This window comes from Siniperca chuatsi, linkage group LG3 (assembly GCF_020085105.1).
Source record: "Siniperca chuatsi isolate FFG_IHB_CAS linkage group LG3, ASM2008510v1, whole genome shotgun sequence".
NCBI classification, from domain to species: Eukaryota; Metazoa; Chordata; class Actinopteri; order Centrarchiformes; family Sinipercidae; genus Siniperca; species Siniperca chuatsi.
This window is the reverse complement of record NC_058044.1, coordinates 5,622,715-5,648,521: the sequence shown is the minus strand read 5'-3', so window position 1 is coordinate 5,648,521 and position 25,807 is coordinate 5,622,715. Positions and strand designations below refer to the sequence as shown.

General features: G+C 39.6%; 2 protein-coding genes across 2 annotated transcripts; one reads left to right on the top strand and one right to left on the bottom strand.

The window, feature by feature from the left end:
* The first annotated feature begins 97 nt into the window (after nucleotides 1–97).
* cyth4b (cytohesin 4b) lies at nucleotides 98–14,048 on the top strand. The gene is made up of 13 exons (XM_044186641.1): nucleotides 98–255; nucleotides 2,791–2,873; nucleotides 3,042–3,106; nucleotides 4,360–4,426; nucleotides 5,562–5,680; nucleotides 6,048–6,128; nucleotides 8,057–8,169; nucleotides 8,448–8,596; nucleotides 10,317–10,428; nucleotides 10,841–10,917; nucleotides 11,602–11,673; nucleotides 11,821–11,975; nucleotides 13,036–14,048. Exons 1-13 carry the CDS (start codon nucleotides 237–239, stop codon nucleotides 13,115–13,117), a joined length of 1,194 nt encoding a protein of 397 aa, XP_044042576.1. The 5' UTR covers nucleotides 98–236; the 3' UTR covers nucleotides 13,118–14,048.
* Nucleotides 14,049–16,531: 2,483 nt separating this feature from the next.
* Nucleotides 16,532–25,666, bottom strand: LOC122872874 (protein FAM83F-like). The gene is made up of 5 exons (XM_044188933.1): nucleotides 24,580–25,666; nucleotides 19,905–20,072; nucleotides 19,559–19,680; nucleotides 17,936–18,684; nucleotides 16,532–17,497 (listed from the first exon to the last, which is right to left on the bottom strand). The coding sequence occupies exons 1-5, from the start codon at nucleotides 25,063–25,065 to the stop codon at nucleotides 17,451–17,453; spliced, it is 1,572 nt and encodes a 523-aa protein (XP_044044868.1). The 5' UTR covers nucleotides 25,066–25,666; the 3' UTR covers nucleotides 16,532–17,450.
* Between the last annotated feature and the right edge of the window lie 141 nt (nucleotides 25,667–25,807).

The following is a 25,807-nucleotide window of genomic DNA, read 5'->3' as shown; positions in this document are numbered from 1 at the left end:
CATGGACTAAACCATTCAGTTAGGGTTTTATTTTGAAGGAGATTCCATTCTGTCTGTATGCTGGTGTAAGCTTGATAATGTGATGGATGGGGAAGAGGTGGGGTTAAAAGCCAACATCTGCTTCATTGAAGTAGTACTGCACTATGTGCCGAGGCAGTCTGCATATCTTGATATCTCGACTTGACTGTGTCTAACTGTTTTGGTGTTGCCAGTTTCTTCTTTTTTCTTGGATATAAATGACTGATTGCCAAATGGGTAGGGCCTGTTTTGCATTCTCTCTTTTTATCGCTGATGCTAATATTTTATTTGAGATATCCACAAAGCTTTAAAACATTTGTTGGCATTTTATTTTCAATTAATGATCTAAAGAATGTGTATGTGTATATGTGTAATTAAGGAATAAGGCATTGATTCGTGAAATTATCAACTGTGCTTTACCTGCATAAATTGTCTTTTAATTTATTCCTACATATGATGAGGTATTTAACTATCCTCTCAACGTTAATGTACTTGATATTTGTAATACTAGATACTAATTTGTGGTCATCAACACGCTGGGGTTCAGACAAGAAACAGTAAAACTTTTATCTGTCAGCTCTAGTTTAGAAACAGCTGTGATATAAAAATGCATTAAACATTTATTTCAATCCTTCTGGTGTGAACTATCAGTGTACGGTAAGAATGTATCTAGTTAATAATAGTCTAATAGTTCTTAAATATTTAGGTTATTGGTGCACAGTTCACGGTATACCACGTATCACCATGTGAACCCTGTGGTGAATCGATGCACAGGGGACACATTGTGGGTCTCAGCTGAAAAAGGGAAGAGGCAGTCATACTGTCAATAATATAAAAACAGAAGTTGCTATTTTTAGTTAGACATTTAAACAATCCACCTTCAAAGTCATAGTGTCAAGCTATTTACTATGTCTACAGTTATTTTTTTATGTAAATGAAGTGAGAGATGACTTATGTCAGCTTTGTTGCACAAGATGTGTAAAGGAAGGGTGGGGAAATGGAAGTCCTGTGTTCAGATCATTAACACCAAACGGCTCACAGATCTCTACAGGAAGCATTGATAGTTCCCATGTGTTTAAATGTATATTCTGTAAGGGTTTTTTTTTTCTCTCTGAGGATAAAACCCTGCACTCTTTTACTTACATGTTGGTGTATAACTGTGTGAAACAAATGCTACTCTCCTCCACCCTACTGATGGAGGCACTACAGAGCTCATACTCTCAGGTCTAGTTTCACTGGTAGCCTACCAAAAAAAAAAAATAATAATAATAATGCTGTGAAATATTGTTGCTATATACTGTATGCTGATAAGAAAGATATTTATACTACTTCTGGTTTTGTCTTGTGGGACCCGCTCTCCGCTGAAATTCAAATCAGCCTTCTAACTGCGCCTAAAGCTCCTTTCCTACATGCAATAGCCACAGCTGATTATCCTTGCAAGAAAGTAGTGAGAAGAAAACTGTAAATATGTTATTTGCTCCCTTGCAAAACTTTCCTCAAATCAAGAGAGACTCAATAGGGTTAATGTGCTGGTGAGACACTCCAACATGCCTGAGTTGAGAGTTGACTGAAGAGCAGTTTTGTATTCACAATTGATGTTGCTAGAAAATCAGACCTGGAAGACAAACAATGAGTAAACGTGCATTGAGTGTCTTTACATAAAAAATAAACGTTGCAAATCCAAGCTGTCTAGTAGCACACGTAGCACATCAGCCCAGCAATATATTTTAAATGAATCTGTGCAATGATAACTTCACTTTTACAACAGTGCAAACAAGCTTTGCAGAATGCTGACTTTAATTGTAATGGTATATTCCAATATTTATCTGAGAGCTTTTTTTTCACAATTTTTACCTGGATAACAGAACCCACCTATGTGGTGGGCTGCATGTGTATTACAATATCAGGTCGAGGGAACTCCAGTTCACCAAACCAGTAACTCCTGTGACGCAATGATTCCATTTGACTGACTCTATAGAACCTGGAAGTGTAATTTGTCATTAAAGATCAAGCATATGGCTGTTGATGGACACATTATATGATACCGAGCAACCTTCAAATATAGATTCCTAAGCCTCCACAAAGTCTAGATGAATGATTGATGATGATTTTCTTAGTATGACTGTGTACGTTTTTTCAAGATGCATACTGTACTTCACTTCTGCATTCTGGAACTCTAATGTGGGAGTGGGGAGGGCTGGTGGTTGAGAAAGTGGAAATATGATAAAGAGGCCTCCACAGAGCCTGTTAGCTGTGTTTGAACATGTATCCATGTATTTGCATGCTCATGTGTTGTATTTTTCAAGAAATGTATTCAAGGCTAGATTTTGCGGTGACAGATGTCTTTCATGAGAAAACCACTTCACCTGCTTTGCCTATCTCCCAGAGAAACCTCTCTTCCTCATGCTGTGGTTCTCTTTAAAAATACAGTTCATTGATACTGTATGCAGATTTATTCAAATCATTACTCAGTAGAACAGATCTATGAAGTGACAGAAAGAAGACACATTTCCTTTGGTTTACAAAGTATAATACATTCAAAACTAAAGAAACAAGGTCATTAAAACGTAGTCATCTCCTTATGCAAATAAGGAGTGTGTTTCTACAAATCTGCTGATATCTCACAGGAAGCCTACAATAGGTGATTAGTCCATTAAAGTAGATTACATCATTATTTTAACTGAATGTCCTGATGTGAAGAAAGTTGTGTGGGTGTGAGGAAACTGAATTCCTGAGAATCTATTTGACGTTTTTGTTCCAATTTTTGTACAGTTTCCTCAGATTTTACAGCAGATGAGAAGATGGAGATTGAGAGCATTAAGACGCATAAGAAAGACCTTCTGGATGATATCCAGGTACACACACACACAAACTTTGTCAGACACACACACACACGTGTCAGCTTAAAAAATGCTGTTTTCATTGATTACATTTCTGATCTTCACTGGGAAAAGCGACTTTTCCTGCTCTTAATATTGATGGAACAAATATTAAAGACTTTTCTTTCATTCTGCCCTGTCCAGAAGTTAAAAATGGAGATAGACAACGTCATGGCGGAAATACTCAGCTTTGAGTCTGCAGAGGAAAAGTGAGTTTTAATCTGGGAAAAACCCCAACACCTACCTGACAAACAACTCATTCTTTTCATAGAACTCCTCTTTTTAGAACACCCACCAAATGCTCTCACTTAATTTTAAGTTTTAGTCTCACAGTTGATTTCCAACAACTTTCACCCTCTTCTGGGTTATCTTCTGTTCCACTTTAGATCTCAATGTCTTTACTCACAGAGGATTTTAAAGAAATACTTCAAGAAATGTTTTTAATTTCTATTGCTCCCATTAAAATGAGCACTTGAACTTCAGTTGTGCCTGAACATCCTGTTGCAAAGTCCCACGCAATCCCCCTTAAATTGTCGTTTTTTTTACACTTTTTTGTGCAGATTATACAAACAAGGTATAAAGTGTTAATTAGCGAGCTTAAGAGGTGCTGGTAGGTGGATTTTGTTACTCTTGGAAAGAGCCAGGCTAGCTGTTTCCCCCTGTTTCCAGTCTGTATGCTAAGCTAAGCTAAACGGCTGCTGGCTGTAGCTTCATATTTAGTGGACAGATGTGAGAGTGGTATCGATATTCTCATCTAACTAAAGAAAGCGAATACGCATATTTCCTACAATGTAGAATTATTCATTTAAGCTAAATAGGTATCTGCGACTGTCCTGGACAGTAACATTTGAGCGCCTCAACATTTTAGCAAAGATAGAACAACTATTATTTAGCTGAGAGTGAAAAACTACAGCTCCCATGAGTCTCAGCCCTAGGGGTTCTACAGAAATCCTCATGGGAGGTGAAGTTTTTGCATGCTAATAAAATATTTGTTTTGTTTTATCTAAAATAACAAGCTATGTTACTGGAGCACAGAATATAACAATTTTACTGAGAATATGGGCAGAAAACGTCAGTATCATGTTGCAGCTTTTCATAAAGATTGATAAAAGAAACCGTCAATGAGAAAACACATTGTTGCATATTACTTAATTGTTTCTGCGATACTACAATTGTGGTACTGCCAATTTAATCTTTTCACCAAGTTTGGAAAATAAATAACTAAATAACCAAATATATAATTAACATGGCTACAAATGATGATGTGATGTAAAGCACAATATAAAGTAGGTTATAATTGAAGTTACGAGTAATCTTAAGACTTTTGTTTACAAATGATTTGGTTTTGAGAAGAAGTCTGCTTCTGAACATCTGCCAAAGTGCATATACTGTATATCATTATTTAATTACAATGATTCATTAATACCATTGATTTTTTGCTCCAATGTTGCTTTTCCTGCAGCAAGACCATAGAGAAGAGCAAGCAGTTCTCAAATGGGAAGAAGAAATTCAACATGGACCCTAAAAAGGTGAGCTCAGAAGTGTATGTGCATGTGTGTGTCTATTGACAATCTTTTGAGACAAAATGAACATGACTGAATACCTTCAGCGAGCAGCTCTTGCTCGTCGCTGTGTGCTCTTCCTCTCATTTAACCACACATGGGCTGCTGTGAGTCTGTGAAATGACACTGATGCAGGTCCACAGCACAGTTTCTGTGGTTTCACTGCAACGTCAAGCTTGTCACTGTTGTGGACACAAATGAGCAGACCTCTTCTATGAATAACAGACCGTTGCTATGGACGCAGTTCTGATCATAGACTCTGGAGTCCAATCATATCAATCCGCAGAACGAAGACCTGTGGCAAACAAACGTTTGAAAATATTTTTTTAATCAGTATTTGGTGTCAAATTATTGATTTCTTTATTTGCTTAGTATCCGTGTAATAAGCAGGGCAATGTACCACAAGCCGACCATTATTGCGAAAGTAACCCCGACAGGGTGATGCAGAACTCCGACGCGCAGCGGAGATAGATAGATAGAAACATAACACTGTCATGAAAAACTATATGTGTCTTTTTCATCAATTAAAAGTTGGCATTGATCATGTGTGTATGAGGAAAGAATCACAACCTCATAGACCACAAAAAAATCTCATTACATACAGCAATTTCAGTATTTAGAAAAGTAACTCTCATTTCTATTTCTGCAGATGTGTTATTTTTGCCTATATTGGCAAAGGAAACAATGTTGCATTAGTGGTTAGAGATCATTTGTAATTCTTCTTTCCATATATATTTTTAACCATCCTTTTCCTCTCCAACCCCTGTGATGGAGGAGAAAGAGGAAGAGAAATGGGTTTTAAGGAATTGGAATTAAAGAAGCTGCAAGTGAGCTCTGCATTACCAACCGGAGATGAGATCATTATGAAACTAAACACATGTAACCACAGCACAGAAGGCAGTGTGTGTGCGTGTGTGTGTGTTTGTGTGTTTAAGTGCATATGTCTAAAGCTAGGCCTATGTCATAAACTAAAAATGCTACTTACCTGTGCAAGCTTAGCTGTAGGTGCAATAAAACAAATCATAAACAAAAACAATGTGAAAATATAAATGTATACGTCCAGTAAACAATCTGCTTTGTGCGTGTGTGTGTTTGCGCGCAGGGTATGAATTACCTGGTGGAGAATAAACTGCTGGATAGAAGTGCTCAGTCCATCGCTGAGTTCCTCTACAAGGAGGAGGGTCTCAACAAGACGGCCATTGGGGAATTTCTTGGAGAAAGGTGAGGAAGAGGAACGTGGACAGATAGTATGAAAAAGAGGATGAAAGACAGGGGGGTGAAGAGATGTATTAATGATGAGGATAATAAGGAGACTAGCAAGTAGGAAGAAAAGAAAATGGATGAAGAGGACATTGAGGATTTGAGATAGAAAAGGTAGAAGCAAGAAAATAAACATCAGGCAGATACAGGAGGAGAAAGGTGAGATTAACGATGGGACGAAGGAAAAGTAAAGGTAAAATTCATGAAAGGGGAAAAAAGGCAGAGGACGAAAAAGCAGCAGGAGGCGGAGAGAAAGAGATTTGAATGCAGGTTCTAACAGGGAAAGTGAACATCTTCATCTGGTTACCTCCTCCCATCTCTCAAACAGGGAGGAGCTCCACCTCCAGACCCTGAAGGCCTTTGTAGAGCTGCACGAGTTTTCCGACCTCAACCTGGTCCAGGCCCTCAGGTCAGCTCCCTTCATCTTCTCTCCTGTCTCATCTACAGTACTCTTACTCATCATCATTAACAGAATTAACAGAAACCCTTGCATGTATAGCTCTTGTCAAGATTCACTTAAGCATCCTTAGAACAAGTTTACCAATTTAAAAGGTTGAGGTGCATAGTTTATATTCGTGAAAGACAGGACAATAATAAAAAAAGAATGCTAAGAAAGAGGGAATAAGAGCAAAGGAGCGATTGATAATAGCCTGAAAAATAATTAATAAAGACAATGTAGGTGGAAATATACAATTACTGTACTTACATATAGAGTCACAAAGGGAACAAAAATTAATAACTGCTTTGATTAATTTTGGACTGGAAATTTTTGCTAATTGTTAATGAATACATTTTGAATTGCAGCAATTCAAAATTTCACAATTTTCACAGAATTATGACAAAAGTATGTTGGCAGTGATGATTTTATTGTATGTGAAATGGTGACAATATTGTCAGGAGCAAAACACTCCACTGTTAAATCCATCTTTAACACTGATTTCTTGGTGTCCCTGAACTTGTCTGTGACTTGGTATCATTGTGTCTTATTTTATGGCATGCTTTTCTGTAGCAAACACAAAATATGACAAACAAAACAAAAAAAAAAAACTACAAAGTCTTCACAGAATCACTAAAATGCAACTACCTGCAAACCATTTTACCACTGTTATATAACATGATTACATGATCCAGATTACAGTCAATTACCACTCAACACCTGTCACCAGCCCGAAACTAGCCACAAACTTCAGTGAGTTTATATGAGAGGGGGTGCTAAGCATAGAAATGCTGGCAGCCACATCAGCGGAAAGTAACACTGCTACCTGCGTCAGTGACAGTGTGGCAGAGTTAGATACAGACAAAAAAAGGGGCAACAATTTTACACATAAAAATCAGTTTACTCATCATGAGGAGTAGGCTATCAGTCAGCTTGGGAAAACAGTCGTTTGTGGCTGTGGAGGGGTTTTGTCAGGTCTGAGTCACATACCAGTGACTAAAAGTCACAATATCTCTGCCTCTGTGGTGGCCTTTCCTGCCAATGTTAGCATTGGCCACCACAAGAAAGCCAGCATGCTTTTCTGGCTATTCTGACCCCCAATCGCAATGTTATGACAGAAGTAGTATGTCCCAATTGTATGCATACTGCATGCAACAGTATGTAGCCTACTTTGCAAGGGCAGCTTCAGTACGTACTAAAAGTAAAAAGAAAAAAAATATGCGATTTGGAACACAGCAATGCTAAACATTAAACCTGCTTAATATTAGCATTCAGCGTCACTGTGAGCATGTTAGCTTACTGATGTTAGCATTTAGCTCAAAGCACCACCATGCCTAATACAGTCTCACATAGCTGCTAGCATGGCCGTAGACTCTTTGCTGCTGGAGTGCCCATTTAAGGAGAAAGTACAGAATGTATTTTCAGAAAAGAGTACTTTATGTAAATTCTTAATTTGCAGAGTAACTAGTAACTACTACAGCTGTCAAATCAATACAGTGAAATAAAAAGTACAATAAGTGTATCTAAATGTAATGAAGTAGAAGGAGGTAGCGACACCTGTTCAAGTAATGTAAGTGTATGTCAAAATGGTAAGTAGTACATTACTTGAGGAGTACTTAGTTGCATTAAATGACTGGAAAGGGAAGGAGGGAGAGTCATTACAAATCCCTAACCACTACTATAATCTAATATGTGTGAGTTAAATTTTAGCAGTATCACATAAAATCACACATAGGCCTACAGATTGCGTCACTTTGAAGCCGTGCACCTACTGCCAACACACACTCACTCTCCAGATGTGTAGTGCATCTGCAGTTCAAATACTGGTCACAAACCTAAATAAACATGTACCCTATATATAACATACAACGGCTAATGTTATTGAGGTGTGTATGTGACAGACAGTTCTTATGGAGTTTCCGTCTGCCTGGTGAAGCCCAGAAGATCGACCGCATGATGGAGGCCTTCGCCACACGCTACTGTGACTGCAACATTCGCGTCTTCCAGTCGACCGGTGAACTTCACTAAATATACTTCTGTCCACTTCCTGTCTGGGCTGCGTTTGTGTGTGTGTGAAAACGTGTGTGTGCGTAAGAGGGGATGTTTTTTAAATGACCACATCACCTCTCTCTGTTTGACTTTGACTTACATTTCTTCTTTTTTCTTTCCAAATCTCTCTCTTCTTCTCTGACTCTGTATTTATGTGAACTACATTTCTTAGAATCAATATGATGGGCATTATGTTGCTTCCTCTTATTCTTTGCGTGTGTACATCTTCCTCTGTAACACCAGACACGTGCTACATCCTGTCATTTGCTATCATCATGCTCAACACCAGCCTCCACAACCCCAATGTGAAGGACAAGACTACTCTGGAGCGTTTCATCTCCATGAACAGGGGCATCAACAACGGAGAGGATCTACCTAATGACCTGCTCTCGGTGAGAACCACTGGCCAATCACAGTGTCCAAAAAAGACACCAGGAAGTAATAACCCAAATCCTAATACAGCTGAAAGTCCATGTTCTGGAAGAAAATTGGCCATCAGTTTTTGCCTTTGGGAATTTGACAATTACAGTTGGCCCGTGGCCTGTGGCTCGGTACAATACATGATACAAGGTCCACTGTATTTTTAAAGGATAGGTTCACAATTTTTCAAGTCTGTCTCAAACAATAGTCAGGTGCCATACATAAATACATAAATGTTTTATCATCTTAGCTGACTTGCTAACATTAGCTACTTGAGTGAGTAGGAGAACTGAGAGTTGTGTGCATTCACTGTAGCTAACACTAAGCTAGCTGTTGATGGTCAGTAAACACCTCCAAACTATAAGATGGCTGCTTGTTAAACCCCAGTGTCTCGTTTAAAAAAAAGAATTTGTCAGGTATAGGTGTGGAGGCCTTGAAGCTGTTTAAAGACACCTTTAACAGAGCTGTGCCGAGTAACTACAGTAATGTAACAAATAATGTAACTGATTACTTTTACTGGTGAGTAATTAGTAAAGTAACGTAATAACGTTTTCTATAAGTAATATAATGAGCAATTGATTAAATTATTTTTCATGTAACTTGCCCAACACTGCGTAGAATCAATACATTGTTGGTTTTGGTCTTTTCATGGGATTTCTTGATAATAAGAAAAATATTGAATATAGCCAGCCTTTAAGACTATAAGTTGTCAACATTTTCAAGCTTAATTTGAATTTACCAGATTTTGTTAATATTGCGAATAAGTTTGTAGCTCCACAACTGTCATGTTTTTGTATCAAAATATATTGTTACAATCCTATTAGCCTCCATGTCATTATGGTGTAACATAGATTTACTGTTAGCTGTTGGATTGTGTTTGAGGACTCGAATCACTTTACATCCCCATAAAAGTAGGTTGTCGGGTGTAGAATCCAAGGGCAAGTCTATTTGTGGGGTGTTCCCGGGGAGCAGACTTTATGTGCTTCTCACCAGTACGCAGTGTGGGTATTCAAGTGAATTCCTTTGCTTGATTTAGTAGTCCAGAAAGTGGCAGTTTCACTTCTGATTGCATAGTTTTCAATTTCTAAGCATGCAAAAAAAAAATAGTAAAATTGATTTTATTTTTAATAAAAAGTAAAAATGATCTATACTTTGTAAAATGAAAGGATAATACCACTATCTCCCAATCACCATATCATCTGAACCAGAAACACTCATACATATAACCACGTCCAAGTTGTTCTCAGGCCCAGTCTTTCCACCCGCAGGTCAGTCACAACTGACAGTGGTCTGCAGAAGGTGGGGATGATTAACAGTGCCCCAGACAGTGGGCTGGTGTTAGAATAAAGATGCGCGAACACACCAATGACCCACTCTCTCCGAAAACATCTGATGTGGTGTCACCCTTAAGTGAAATCATACACACAGTTTGTGACACATGTTTGTGTTTTGGTGTCTCAGTTTGAGTGAATGGAATAATATGTAAATAATGACAGCAGTATTTTAGATGGAAATTTGTATCCCCATTGTTTGGACATGTTAAGACTTTTGCATCAAATTTTTTCATTTAATTTCCTCTGATTAGTGTTTAGGCTTTAGCTCACAAGCAGATGGTACAATACATTAAATTGTAGTAATTTTTTAATGTTTTTTTTTTTTTTTTTTTTACCCATTTAACTCCTTTCTACTCAGAAACTGTATGAGAGTATTCGCAACGAGCCTTTCAAAATCCCAGAGGATGATGGGAATGATCTGACTCACACGTTCTTCAACCCTGACAGAGAAGGCTGGCTCCTCAAGCTTGGTAAATCAACTCTCCAAAATAGTCTGTTTTTATGAATAATCATGAATAATTTTGGATGTTTAACAGATTTAAAAACCAAAATAGTAGAGGTTTAAGTGTGCTCTGCGCTGTTGTGCTACATCATATTTAACTAAGCTGCTACATTAGGCCAAAACAGGAAAGTACAGAGGAAGCAGTCAGAAAATGACCCAATAGTGGAGAATACCATCGTGTGTTTCCATGCAAACCACACACCGTCAGTATTATGTTATGCAGAATTTTGACAGACAGATAACCTCAAAAAAATGATTTTTGGTCAGCATGTTGTTAAGTTACACAATGTTTGAACGCTTGTGAGTTTCTACTGACAAGTGACAGCACAGCCAATAACTGCATATAGAGATCTTTATTTTTTGCTTTCTCTGGGTTTCAGGTGGTCGGGTCAAGACCTGGAAGAGGCGATGGTTCATCCTGACTGACAACTGCCTCTACTACTTTGAGTTCACCACTGTAAGGCTCCCACACTGCTCCTTTTAAGTCGCCTTGACACACAGTATATCTGAAAGTCTTTTGAGCCCTAGCATTCCTCTGCTCACTTTGTTTTCTAAAACCATTTTTCCCCAGCCAGATACAGACTGCCCTTAATAGAAGACAACAGTATTGCTGTCACTTGTTAGGATAATTCCTAAAAGGCAGGTGATGCAAAACCTCTTAGAGAGGAGGTCATTGTGGTGTATTGTAGGGCTTACACAGCATGTAACTTCAACAATATTGAATACTGAATATTAATATTGAAGGCAAACCTCCAACCTTTACCAAGAAGTTGTGAAACCTAACTGATCGGAAAAGGCTCATGAGTTTTTTGGAGTTATATGGGTCATGTTAGAAGGCCTTTGTTGGCCTTATGTCACATCCAAAATACAAGTGACGTGATAACCACACCTCAGAGCCATACGTTTTTCACTGTAAGCGCAGAGTTTTCTTCGTTTTGCTGCGATTATCAAAATGTGTTTTTACTGTCAATAAAAAATGTCACAAATTGTTACCATAGGTGATTTACTTCTTTATTATTTTCTATCTCATCTACTTCCCTTCCTTTTGTGACGCCAATGACATTTTTACTCTCAGCTCTTCCTTCTTGCCCTCCTGATACATCGCCTGACTCACCCTTTCTTTTTTTTCATTTGTCTGCAGGATAAGGAGCCCAGAGGCATCATCCCTCTAGAGAACCTTTGTGTGAGAGAAGTGCCATATCCTCGTAAACCGGTAAGATGCTGTCAGCTGTGTTTCCTTTCAACGCTATCATGTTTAAAATCAAATATTGAATAGGGTGCAATATGTGGATATAACACTTAAGTTAGGGCAATAGATAGATTTATAGATTGATTATCACGTGGTTCTGGTGTCGTGTAGTACTGTCTGGAGCTGTACAACCCCAACAGTCGAGGGCAGAAGATCAAAGCATGTAAAACAGAGACAGACGGCAGAGTGGTGGAGGGGAAGCACCAGTCCTACACCATCTGTGCTGCCAGCGCAGAGGAGAGAGACTCCTGGATCGAGGCCATCAGGTCAGACCACACTCTCTCATACACACACACACACACACATATATATATATACGGGATTGTGCAAACGTCCACATAAATAGCAACATGTGCATAACCAGAAACATCAGAATACATTGTGTAACAATGCAAACACACATCCACCTGCACGTTCCTGCAGTCCTGTTTGTTTAATATACTTGTGAGGACCACTATTAAGTAGGTTCATTTCCTAAACATTTTTACATCCAACCTTAAAGAATAACTCTCCACTAGATCTTGTATAGAGGAAAAGCACTGCTGAACTTACCTCTGTGGGTGGAAAGGTATACATCTGTTAAACATCTGTCCACACCCAACATCACAGCTGGGTATAGTCAGGTGTGGTCTGTTCTGTTTGAGACCACATCCAGTTGTGATCAGATCTTGTATTTGATTGTACTATGGAGTGCTGTGCTACACAGGATGTGTAAAGAGCATGGAGTCACCACTACTTGGCAGTGCAAGCAAGATTATTATGCTGGGTGTAGTTACTCTTTAAAGGACAAATCTGGGTTTTTACAACCTACATTTTGTTTTTGTAATTACTTCTTTATGCTTTCATCGTAACATTTTACTCATTAACTTAGTGGCTAGAAATCTGCGAAAGCAACCACTTCCAGTCCTGAAAGGTGCATCTATCTTTGCTTTCAGTTCACCAAATAAAATTGTTTAGATAATCAGGTCAAACCCGGAAAATCTGTCTGATAGTCTGACCACTTTTGTTGCTTGCCTTAAAGGATTTGTTTTCGAGTAAAAGTTAACTGAAATAATCTTAATCCAAATTCTATTCCTAACCGTATACCTGAATTAATAGATTTTTTGGCCACCTGGGGGCAGTGCAACAAGATGTAAACACAAGATTAACGTTATCACTATATAACGTTGATATTGCAAACCTTCAATCCAGAAATGTCCTCACTACGATGGTTTAAAACTGAAATTGGTCCTCAAGAAGATAGCATTACAAGTCTACACACACACACACACACTAATATTGCTGCATCAGCCACGCTATAATGACGATCTTCTCTACTTCAAACAGAGCAAGTATCACCAAGGATCCATTCTACGACTTGGTCTCAGTCCGTAAGAAGAAGGTGATAAATCAAGCTCCTCAGGACTAAGCTGTCCAGCGCCCCCCATGGACATTTATGGTACAGTGGGATTCAGTCCCCCTTTAAGTTGTATTAAGCACCCTGCAACACAACTGAACGAGGACAGTGGAGGCCAGACACTGACGGTGGTCGTTTAGTCTAAAAGAGGGACTTCTCTTTCCACTTCCCTTTTTACAGTCTGAACTAAACAGTGTCACAGGTGAAAAACGTTGACTCATTTTTGTTGCTCTCACTGTTAGTAGGAACTGAATCTTGGTCAGTTCATGTTGTGGACTGAGCTGTGTGTGGATATTTGTATTTTTCTGTTAACAGAATTTTTTTTTTAAATGGCAGTGCATTCATTGCACGGTCTGATATCTTCTACCATGAAAAGTTGATTTGCAGTTGAGGTCTGTCGGCTCCACAAGGTTTAGATTCTAGAAGCAGGAAGACAAACTAAGCACGTGATCTCCCAGCAGTTCTATGTATGCTATAAAAAGGCAAGACATTTCAACAGTTCTCAAAAATAGACATTTACAAGTAAAGTAGCAGCTTTACTTCTGTCCAGGAGATCATTATTTCTTGCATGAAAAGAGAGCGCTACATTTTACGCTACTGTTACAGTTAAGTGTCATCTGACGACGGTGGCTTATGCTTATTTTGTAAATATATATATATTATTTTCAGGCATTTTGGGGAATTAATTTTTTTGTTGTTGTTAAATACTTTGGAGTGACATAGAACACTTGTTCTAATCAGACCAAGCCTGCATTTTTTAACATTCCACCTACCTTTATAGCCCAGTGCAATAAGTGCAATATACATTCTGTTTGCTTAGATTTAATTGCAATGTGTACACTGTAGTATATGAAAGAAATCTTTTAGCTGTCATTGTAAGTACTGTATTTGTTATGTTCTCATGAAATAATTATTTAATAAAAAGTATTCAGGTGCCTGTTGACATGCAAGGCTGGATCCTGTTTTTGGTTTGAGGATCAAATTGACAGCTGTGTTTTCAGTTGAACACACTCTGAAACCATCAGACCACACGTTACTTCCTCATATTTATGGTCTCCGTGTGTGTATGTGTGAGTTTGATGATAGGCTCAGTTCACATCCCTGTTTGTGCTTCTTGAAGGGTGAAGCACCTAAACCACCTTTGTGGTTTAATGCAATATCACACTCACAGGTTTAGAAACCATCAAATTTGATCAAACTAACACAAATTATGTATGGCTTCCTCTGGCCTTCTTCATGTGATAAATTCTCATTCACAGTAAACGTAGTTGACACCTTGTTCTTGATGTTGTATTGAAAAGATGTTTAGGTCAAAACCAGGCTAAATTTGGTTGAAAAGGTAAAGTTTTTTTTAGGCATTTAGTTTACATATCACCATTGTCAACAGCATAAAATGACGATATTTCAGTGTGTATCAGGTCCAAACTGTACATTGAAAAGAACAATTAAATGCTGTTAAAACAACAGTAATAACAAGTTACATTTAACCTACACCCTGTGATGAGTTAGTCATCTATTTACCTGAAAACGACCAAATCCATGCTAACTTGCTTCTTACAAACACATTATATCACCTCGAATTGTAGTCTTGGATTAAAGGTCTCCTATGGTGTGTGTGTGTGTGTGTGTGTGTGTGTGTGTGTGTGTGTGTGTGTGTGTAAACATCTAAAAATACACTTGGAATAATATTTTCTACAAAAAAGGTTGAACTAGTTTTAAAATTACATCTACTCTTTCTCCCTCATTGAAGTATCAAGAATCCTTGAATATCAATGAATATTTTCATTTCGAAAGTTTCACTACTAGACACAAGCTGTCTCTGACTTCACTGAAAAGTCCATTCTTAGTGTATGTGCACTGGAGGGGGCATGCACAGCTTGGCAGTTTTTGGGCACAGAAACAAAAACAGCAGAGGGTTCGAGAAATGCAGTCGATATCAAAAAGTTTGCAGTCTGTCAGCAAGATAAACACGGACTATAAATACTAATGCTAATAGATTAATTGAGACTGAGACCGACCCACTGGCAGTAAAGTGGTAACAGGTACAGGGCCTGAAGTATGGAAGGAAAGTTAGTACAGAGGATGAGTTTTCAGGTTAGATTTAAAAGCCTCAACAGAGTCAGACTGTCTGATGTCAGCAGGAAGATTACGCCAGAGAAAAGGGGCACGATAGGAAAAGGCCCTGCAGCCAGCTGACTTCTTTTTAACTCTGGGGACACACAGGAGTCCAATATTCTGAGAGCAGAGAGAAATTTGGCTTCCAAACTAGATGTGATGTCATAAATCCTGCTCGTACGTAAATGCCTTAAACTCAGATTGAAGGTGAGCACAGAGAAGCTTTCCACCTTCAGCGGAAAAAAAGCCTTCTAGTGTCAAACATCATTCTGCACAGTGACGGTCAAACATCCAACTGAAGAAACAATAAGCACACCACATTTTTAAGTGGAGGGGGACTTTGAATTAGCTTTCACTCTTATTCTTCTCTTCTTTTATTGGTGCCATTGTACTGCACCTTTAAGGTGGATTACTGCCCCCAACTGTTTGTGCCTTATGCAGTCAGCAACATGTTTTACACCACTGCAAACAGATAAGTAACCCATAACTGTAAAAAGATGTGATCTATGGTGTGCCACTGAGGGTTAACTGTCATGTGTGCGTTTGGCTGTTGGAATACAGTTCATCTTGAAATGAAATGACCTCTTGCTGACAAGCTCTGATTTCCAGTGAAAGAAAGACATTTGCAGTGTTTTAGGATAAAGTGTAAGATAAAATGCTCACAGGAAATAACACTTTCATGCCCACTGTGTGTCAGTAAAATTAGTCTTTTCTTAACGCCTCTTCTTGCTGCAGCTTTGACTTCCTGTTTCAGTGTTGCACCACATCCCCATCCCCCTCCTCTACCTCCACCCTAATCTCAACCCTGAGTTCACAAGCCTGCAGTTCCTCTCTGAGGCCTGAGCTGTTAGTAAACACCCAGAGGAGACAAGCAGAGGGAGGACAAGGGAGGCAGCTAGCGGTAGGTTTGTGCAGTGCAATCATCTTTTCCATCTCAAATAATGAAGTACTACTGTGAGACACCACTAGGTGAAGCTGCAATAAAAGTGATGCCCCATGTTTGAACATACAGACTAACAGCTTGCTTAGGGTTTCACAAATATCTAGCCTTTCTCCCGTTTCATTTTTACTGTATTTGTTTATTTAGTTTAAACATTTTGTTTTGCATTTTCCACAATGTGTACAATAAAGTTCCTAACCTAAACTAACAGACATGGTTTTTAAAAGGCAAACCTGACTCAAAATTTGAATGAAAGCATAGTTCTGCTGTAAAAATATAATACAAAACTAGGATAGTATTAAATGAAGTACTTTTCAGTCTAAAAACAAGCTAAATATAAATTTGAAAAAATCTTCATGGCACCTTTAGAGTTTTCCTTATCTGAAACCATTTATTAAGCACAATGAACAAGAGATCCCACAACTTATTAGTGCATCAACCAGACATTAACATGAATTCTTGGCAACATTCTTTTACAGATAAACGACGACATAGAAAAATAATAAAGGTTTGCAGTACAATGCTGTACACACATAATAACACTTTACTAAAAAGGGCATTACTCACCTTTACTTCTTTTTGTTTAACATATTTTCGCTGTGTAACTGAGAGTCAAAGCTCAGATGATTCCTCGTTTTATTATTAAGGAGAAGCAAAAGTGAGAATCAGCCAAAGTCTGACGATGTCCTGCATTAGGTTGCTCAGCAGCAGAGTCCGCTCTTGAAAGGACAGGTGTGGCTTAGTTGTTACAAATAATTCCTGATCAGGGAAAATTCTGTCTGCCTGTACGTCTCAGCATTATTTGGATGCGTTTCATTTGAAACCTCAGACAGCGGCTTTCTTTACATTCTCTTATCAGCCGAAGAAGACTTGTGCAAGCTTACTTTGCATTTTGTGCTCTCAAATATACATTATACAACTATGCACTCAAGGGTCCAGGGGGGAAGCAGTCACCCCCACATCCCTCAAGCCCCAACAAGGTTCAGAGCAAACAAGATGCAAGTGATCCCCAGGAAATATCTCATCAAACCTTTCTGTGCCCCACAAGGGCAACAGACATCCCACAATACTTTGATTATTAATTTTACATTTGGCACCAAACATATATAAACTGCATGTGTCAGTGCCTGAAGGACTGTGCATTCATTTGGTCTTTCTGTAAGGCACTGGATAAAGTACTTACAATATTGCACAATCAAAGGTGACGTTAGTTTTAAAAGGAAGTCACTTTGTAATCCATTTTAAGAATGTGTTACTTCGTTCTGTGCTCAGAGGACAGGCAGGTAGGCCTCAGGACACTTTACAGGCTTCTTTTTTTTGACGTCGACTCTTAACACCTGTGAGAAAAAAAAACAACAGTAATTATAAAATATATTGGTGAGGTGAGAGAGACATTATGCAGAATGAATCAGGATCCATAGACGATAATGTCTGTAAACATGTTACCACGATATTGTAAAATATTTGACTAATAAACCAGCATTACTCAAAAGTAACTTTGGTTTATTTGCTATAAAATAAGAGAAAGATTAGATTATATCAGCAATTTCCAAACCTCTTGGCGTGTGACCCTTAAATCGAAGACAATCCACTGTAACCACTTGCATAAATTATGCATATAGATTATGATAGATTCCTACATTAGGAAAAACAAATTCTGCCTTCCTATCCTGCTTATTGTCTCGTGAGATTTACCACAGGTTAAAAACCACTGGATTAGGTTATTTGTTTATTCTGGATTCAATCTTTTTATATCCACTTTATTCCTGACTTACTCTCATTGTCGTGTGCAGTGTTGACAGTTTGCTCAGAGTCTGTCCTCCGGCCCAGTTTAGACGGCTTCTTACTCCTCCCTTTTGATGGAGATTTCACGATAACCTCAAAGTTGTCCTCGTTCTCATCAGTCCTATTGGTTTCTGTGGGTGAAGGGCACGTACTGCCCGCCAGACTGTTAACCGAATGCTTACTGGACGATTTCCCTCTGGAAAATTTCTGCTTCCAAGTGAGCCGCCCCTTCTTGTCCTGAGTGATTCCGTTGTGCCTCTCGAAGCTTCCGCTTGGGGCTTCTGAAGGCAGTGGACTCAGCCGGTCCATCTTCTCACTGCTGGTCACTAGTGGCCTTGCCGGGTCCATCTCCTCAGGAACCTTAGACAAAGTTGACCCTCTCTTGGGTCCGGGCTCCTGCAGAGACCTAGTTGGATGTGGGGCGTCCCCAAACACCAGTGAGTACTTGGGGTTGTAGTATTTGTGTGCAGGCACCTGGATGCCACCTTTCCTTGAATCCCCTAAGCTAACCTGGAAGCGGGATGTGGTTGCTGGTAAAGGTGGGCGTTTGGGCTCTGCTTTGGAGCGTATCGTCGCGGTCACGTTAGTTGCAGGCATGCTGACGTGGAACTCCTTGTAAAGGTTCATCTTCTCAGAGATGGCGTAAAGCTCACGGAAGTCCCGATCAAAAAAGTCAACCACCTGTCCCGTCATCACAGTGATCATGTTCCGGTCCATACGAGACGTACACCAGGAGAAACTGGAACAGAGACAACAGTTATCAACTTCATCAGAGTCTGTGTGTCCTCATTGGCCCATTAGATTTACAGAAAAAAGTGCAACAAGAAACTGGGGGAACGGACGTCCTGAGGGAGTTATTAGTGGGGAGAGAAGTTCAAAATGGAAGGTTTGATGTACACATAAGCACAGTGCGTGGTAATTTTGTAACATGGTTATTACACAAAGTTTAACCAACGGATCTACCATGCGTAATTAAACCAAGGGGTTTGGGTCATTTTAGGGAGGTTTATATGGGTGTGACTTCACCAAATAAGGTTTCCAAAATATTATGGAACACAAGTGTGCTGAGCTGTTGACTGCTCTGAGCGGGCGGGCAGCGAACCGCCCAAGACACACTCATTCTTGGCACCAAGATTGCTGTACACTGCTGGACTGTCATCGCAACACCCTCTACCGCGCCTCTCCTCCCACTGGGGAATATACCTGGTCACCAGTGCTGTGCTGCATTCTGCGCCAAGGCGAAAATGGAAAAATAGTTGTTTGGACTGTTTCAAAGCCACTATGTATAGAATTGTATGCACTTATAGAATCATTCAAAATATTCTGATGACATTGTTTTTTGTTGGCAAAAAAACTAGACAATGTTGATTAAATTGGTGCTTTCAATTACTTACTTTCAGCCCTTCATTATCTGTGTCCCTGAGTCTGATCTTTTAATGCTCGCCAAAGTCACAAATTTTCCAATTGTACACATAGGAGCTTTAATTTAATTACATTCTTAAATGACTGTGTACTTAACACGTAATTAGTATTAAATAAGTATAAAATGGCAAAGTGAAAAGCATGCACTGACTGTACACATAAGCAGACCTTCACACACACTCAGACCTCACCTGTAAGAGCCAAACACGACTTTGTCCCCGTCCACCAGCATGTACTTATTACAGAGTGAACCAGGCAGCCTGCCGAAGGACAAACCGAAGCCGACTCCCTGAAGCGTTCTGGCTCGGATGTTCTGCAGCCACAGGGGGTCACAGTCAGGCCGTGAACAGGATATATTTATTTATCACGCACAATGAAAATATTTCATACATATTACAACAATACAAACAATCTGTCAGAAACCTCTGAACATTTGATTTGATGGTGGCAGATGTATGTCTATAAAATGTGTTCAGAGTCATTCTCTTGCTACATGTCAGTGCTACATTCATCTCCCATGTGAAAGTGACGTCTTACCCGTAGGTGCTGTGAGCCAATCTGCAGCCGAGAGCACATATCAAGGAAGTGCGGCACACCATTAAAATCCAATAAGATATAAACGGGCAGGGAGCGACGCCAGGCCGCATCCATCAGGTCCTGCAGGATCTGGGGGTCTGTGAGCATGTCCATCACTATAGCTATCACCTGTACGCAGTTAAATAACAGTTAAATAGTTTAATATTTTAAAGGCAACAACAATTCATAATGTGTTTTGACAGGAATACGTCAGGGAACTGGTTAGTGCCTGGTGGTAACACCATTTAGTGCAAGTTATACTGCAAGACTTAAAACAAAGAGTGATGGGGCCTTCATCTATTACTGTCATGGAACAAATTAAATATGCAGAACTCCAGATAACAACAACAACAGCAAGTTGTTTCTCATCCATGTTACCTTTCTCAATACAATGCTTATGGGCAGAATGTCTTTTTAGACAGCTAACAAAGAAACCAGCAGAAGACGCTGCGGTAATCTGTCTAACTAAAGCACTTTGCCACCCAGTAATGCACTCACCCTGAGGGCACAGTAAGGCCACATGAAAGAGTCTTGGCTTTTTCCGCTTTTGCAAGACCGGCAGATACTGTATTATTGGTCTGCTGTGCTCCAGTCAAGCTGACAGATCATAGAGATAGAGCTTTACAACAACAAAAGGAGATCAGTTGAGGAATTTAGGATATTTAATCTGTCTAAGAAATGCTCCCATACAGTTTTTGCTTTCTCCGCTGTCAGATTAGCAGAGGTTTGCACCTCGCTTTGACCAAATAAAGGAAGAGCCAGTAGTTTTGTATGCAGGCAAAACCAAATAGATGCACATTGAGTTTTTCTGCATTTAACTGTAAACTTGTAAAAAATGACAACTAAATGCTGAAAATTACAGGAAACCAATATAGTGGAGTGCAAAGGATAAAACCAGTGTCCAACTGTGCTGTACATGTAATAGTTTTTGGTCTATTCTGTTAATCATGCACCATAAAATGATGAATGTCAGGATGAAGGTCATCTGCAGAAAGTTTAAACAAATCTACAAGTCAAGAGTCCCATTAGCGGCCCCTAGGGCCAAAGACTAGCATGTCAGTATGTTAGTGCCTTCTCTGGTCAAGTCTGACAACTTCCATGTGTTCCATGATGTTGGCTAATACAGTAAGAGCACAGAGCACAGAGCGTGAAGCAAAAGAGGAATAATGACTATCACCTTCAGATCAGGAGCATTACATCAAATGTATCACAACTGTGGATGCAATGTTTTCCTCTGCACACACATGTAACCTGCATACCCACAAACTCCCCCTCTTTCTACCTACTGAGAAGGAAAAAAGTCAGACCACCAAGTGGCAAAGAGTGGTTCACTTTCATTCATAAAACCATGATTACATACATCATTCACAGATTCGTTGTTGGTGTTGTCAGGTGGAACAATGAAGTCGGTTCCCATAGAATTTGTGATTCTATGAGGCCTAATCTGACACAACCAGGCACATAAATACTGTGTTGTCTGATCCCAGAATGAAAGTGAAAAATGTGTTCTGAGGAGGGTACTAGAGAAAAGACCACTAGGTCATTACAAAAAAGGTTTATCCCCTTGGGAGCATAAATGTGGGCAGCACATTAGAACTGCGAATTAGATTGGAGCTGTCTTGTGTAAGTAAAACTTTGGCCTGAGAGTGGTGCTAAAAGGAAATTTCAGAATGTCTAATATGAAAACATTTTTTTTAAAGAGCATGAATGTGCTCAATACATTTTATGACAAGCTGCCCATTACATTTTGACATCTCTTATATACAAGTAGTTGACATTTTGGCCTAATTGTGGCTAAAGGTCACAGGGAAAACACCGAAAACATTAGGATTCCTCATTTACGACCACATACTATGGAAATATAATTCATGTGAGTCTGGTGTGTTGCAGTCAAGATATGTAGACCAAAGTGTTGGATGGACAGACAGATGACCAAAAGTGGCATTCTAAGGTCCTGCAGCTTACAAGGCAAAGTGAACTTTATAGGTAAAATAAGAGTCAAAGCCACAGTACTCAGACAGAAGTTGACTGTTAGGTCTATACAATAATCATATATGATAGACAGGATAAGGATTAAGAGAGAAACATGTAGGGACATGTTAAGTCCAAGCAGAGGATGAAGGTTTAGGAAATGTACAATATTCGATTGTTCCACTGTTCCCTGAGAAGCAAAGTCATGGAAAAAGTGTCTCTTTAAATTTGCAACAAATGTTCCTCTGTCAGGCAGAATAGGCCTGTTGTTTCCAACCAGTGTCTCACTGAGGAAAAATGCTGAGTGGACTTGTGAGGGTAACAACAAAAAGGTACACGCTGGGACATGTGTGGACAGTAGACTCAGTGCTGTGAAGCCGACTGACTGGGTCATCATCAAATACAATGAGAAAAGACAACAAACAACCAATGAGAAGACATTGAATATCTGCGTACAAAGACAAAAATGTTGGTGCCTGGATAACTTGTTGCTCAACGTATTATCTTGAGCGTGAGCGTGTGTGTGTGTGTGTGTGTGTGTGTGTGTGTGTGTGTTATTATTTTAAGAACTGCTCCTTACCTTTCTGATAAATGACAACAAAGCTGGTATGTTTGTTACATTCCACAAATGCACACCAAGCTTAACATCCCACTGTATATTTATTTGACTTCCTTCTCTGACAACTTTGGGAAACACCCAAAAAGATAGAAAAACTTCAAACTTCAAATAGTTATAATATGAAGTTAAGTATATTGAGAGCTGAGTTGCCATTCCTGGTTTATCTAGGAAATTATTAGAAGAGGGAGTGAACTAGTAAACAAAACACTCAACTGACGTATACCTGCTGCATGCCCAACATGACAAGGTAATAACTGGAAGGCAGAACAACCAGGAAGCAAGGTAAATGTGCGTACTGTGAATCAGGAATGCAAAGAGAAAACACAAACCAAAAGAAAGAAAGAGAGGGAAAGATAAAAGAAAAACAGAAAGGGGATTTCTAAAGGCAATCAAAAAACCCTGAGTGAGTATTTGACACATGCCCCCGTTGTCTTCCTTGACCCAGTTTGAAAGAGGCACAATGAGGCAGGGCGAGCCAAGCAGAGCCTGCCTCTGCGTTACTGTGAGCGGATGGAACAGATGACTCAGCTGAGCTCCAGGAGTGTATGAGTAAACATCAGGATGGGCAACTCAAATCCACGGACCCACTTCTGGCTCTCAGTTACTGTGTGAGGAGGCATTACTCATCAATAATCAACATTCATTCACCCGGCCCGGGATTTAGGCAACTGAATACACTGAAATGTTGAAAAAGGACGGACTGACGTTGTAGTTGTACAAACAAGCTTAGAGCCAACTCAAACACAGTTTTGTTGATTAGTAATCGTAAACTAAGGCCCAGTAAAAAGGCAAGAAATAAATTAGTAATATTTCAACATGTACATTATATGGCCAGTATATGGATACCCTTGTCCACATACTGTTTTGTACACTTGGGTCTGTGGCTGGTTTTCATTGTTTGGGCCCCTTAATTCCAATTACAGGAAATTAATGCTATAACATAAAATTGTATTTTTAGACAATACTTTTGTGACAACTTTCTGGCAACAGTTTGGGGAAGGTCCCTTTCTGCTGATTAACTTTTTTTGATTAGTTGATCAAAAGAAAATGAATCTGCAACAATTTTGATAAGTTATTAAGACATACGTCTTAAGTCTAGAATATGCCAAAAATTCACTGGTTCCATTTTTCCAATATTCAAATGTGAAATAAAATTTCCTTCTGCAGATGAACTGATAACTATATGTGTTAGTTGCAGCCCTATTTAATAGAAATCCCATTGCTTTTGGAATGACGTGTTCAACCATGTAATGTTCTCATGTCCACATACTTTTGGCCACACAGTGTAGGAGTGTCGCAACTGACACTAACTGACCTTCCATGATCAGGTTCAGATTCAGCTGAGCTCAACTCATCAGATTATTTCTTCTTCAGTGTTTCCAGACAATAACTACACATCCAATTCATACATGTGGCACACTGACGGAACAGTGTACTTATGGGTATGTGTGCTATGAATGTAATGCTGCTCAAGTGAACTGGGCCAAAAGGAAATGACAGGCTTCAAGCAGGTAATAAAAGCATAAAAACGTCCTGTGGAGGGCGGTGAGTTATTGGCTTACACAGAAAACAAACTGTGTACTCTCAATACTTCAATCCCTCATGCCCTTTTGATCGCACTTTATAACACTATGTATTCTTGCGCTGATAGTTAACCTCATACCTCAACTGTTCTCACCAGTTTTTTTTTTTTTTTTTTTAAATATATGTAATCCTCTATCACAATTCACAAATCTGTCTGCTGGGCTCCCATCGTCTCAATTTTCTTACCCCTATCATCATCATCAGCACACCTGGTCCCACTTTAAGAGGCATTCATTGGGTATTAATTGAGATTTCTTTTGTATTGTCAGGTGTAAGCCTATTTAGTTTGCTTTGTTGCCCATAGTAACCATTTTAAGCAAGTAACAGGCTACTCTATAATAAAATGTGGTAGGTTTAAAAAGTTGGACTGTATCAAGCCAATACCTTTCCATAAAAATGACATGATGAATGATAATATTTCTTAGCCCTGCCCCCTTATGTCTTGTACCCCGTCCTCCTCACCTTGCTGGCCTCCTGGATGAGTCGGCGTACCACCTCCTTGATGTGAGGTCCGTTTTCTTTGGGCGGGTGTGTGTGCACGGCCACCCGAGTCACCCCTCTGAAGAAACCCCCGTTAGGCCAGCCGATATCCAGCTGCGGCACTTCGGTGTCCGACATCTGGGGCCAGTATGTGGAATGGACCCCCGAATCCGCATCGGTGCCGACGGCACCCTGCTCGGACCTAGACGGCGACGCCTTGCTGTCGTTGCTGTCATTACCCGAGTCATACTGCTGTAAAGTGTTCATCAACAGTTTGACTTCTCTGGCGGATAAAAAGTCTTTCATGTTGTCATCTTTGAGTCGCGTTTTGAAGGCACCGTCGCCATTCTTGAGCAGCTCCTCGATGGCCGCGCGCTGCTCCTCGCTGTAGTAAAACTCTGGTTTGGACTCCGGGACTTTGGCTCCGATGTGGCCGTCCTCCATGCACATGAGCTGGGATTCGGCCATGGCTGTGGCGGTGGCGGTGGTTACTCCTCCTGGAGCTCAGAAACTCTCTCACACCCTGTGGGGCCCGCTGGGTGTTACAACTACAGCTGGGAAAGTTTTCTTACCTGGCCGGGAGCGAGAGAGGTGGGGCCCTGCGCGGAAAACTCACGCTGCCTTAAAGTGCAAATGGAATAAAGAGTACTGGAACATAGGCACGCCAAAGAGACTGTCAAAATGTAGCCCTGAGTCAATTACTGACGGTCAGTGAATAACATCTGATTTTTCTGTTGTTGTTTGACATTGAATACTAATTGGTGTTTTTCTGTCACATTTTTTATCTTTAATTAAAACACAAACAAAACCACATATTGTTTACTCTGCCACGTTGTTTAAATTTTATTCTTGCCACCCAAATCTACAACTCATCTCTGACCCATTGCCAGAACCTTCAAGTATAAATTTAGAAAACATTTAGAATTTCTAATCAGAATGACCAACTTACAGATGGAGCATGAATGCAGCACAAGTCTGCCTGAAAATAGCGATGTAAGGAGTTTCTCTTTACCCTCTAGGCTTCCCCTTGTTTATGCTGCCAAAGTAGCCTGATAAACTGGGCAAAGGCCAAACAAGATAGGCTGTCATGGAGTGAATGACAAATCCAAGGTTCAAATTGTGTTGTTATCTTTAGGCTACTTAAAAATTGTACACTGTGGACAATTTGAAAATAAATAATGTTTAGGATTACTGTCTTAGAAATAAAATC

Excerpts from the sequence above, each read along its gene's own strand:
- cyth4b (XM_044186641.1), top strand. Across the intron at positions 8,170-8,447 it reads TCGCGTCTTCCAGTCGACCG|ACACGTGCTACATCCTGTCA; the intron begins GTGAACTTCACT and ends CTGTAACACCAG. Across the intron at positions 11,976-13,035 it reads TCCTGGATCGAGGCCATCAG|AGCAAGTATCACCAAGGATC; the intron begins GTCAGACCACAC and ends TACTTCAAACAG.
- LOC122872874 (XM_044188933.1), bottom strand. The coding sequence starts at position 25,065 with ATGGCCGAATCCCAGCTCATGTGCATGGAGGACGGCCACATCGGAGCC. Across the intron at positions 18,685-19,558 it reads GTCGTGTTTGGCTCTTACAG|TTTCTCCTGGTGTACGTCTC; the intron begins GTGAGGTCTGAG and ends TCTCTGTTCCAG. Across the intron at positions 17,498-17,935 it reads CACTGCACACGACAATGAGA|GTGTTAAGAGTCGACGTCAA; the intron begins GTAAGTCAGGAA and ends TTTTTCTCACAG.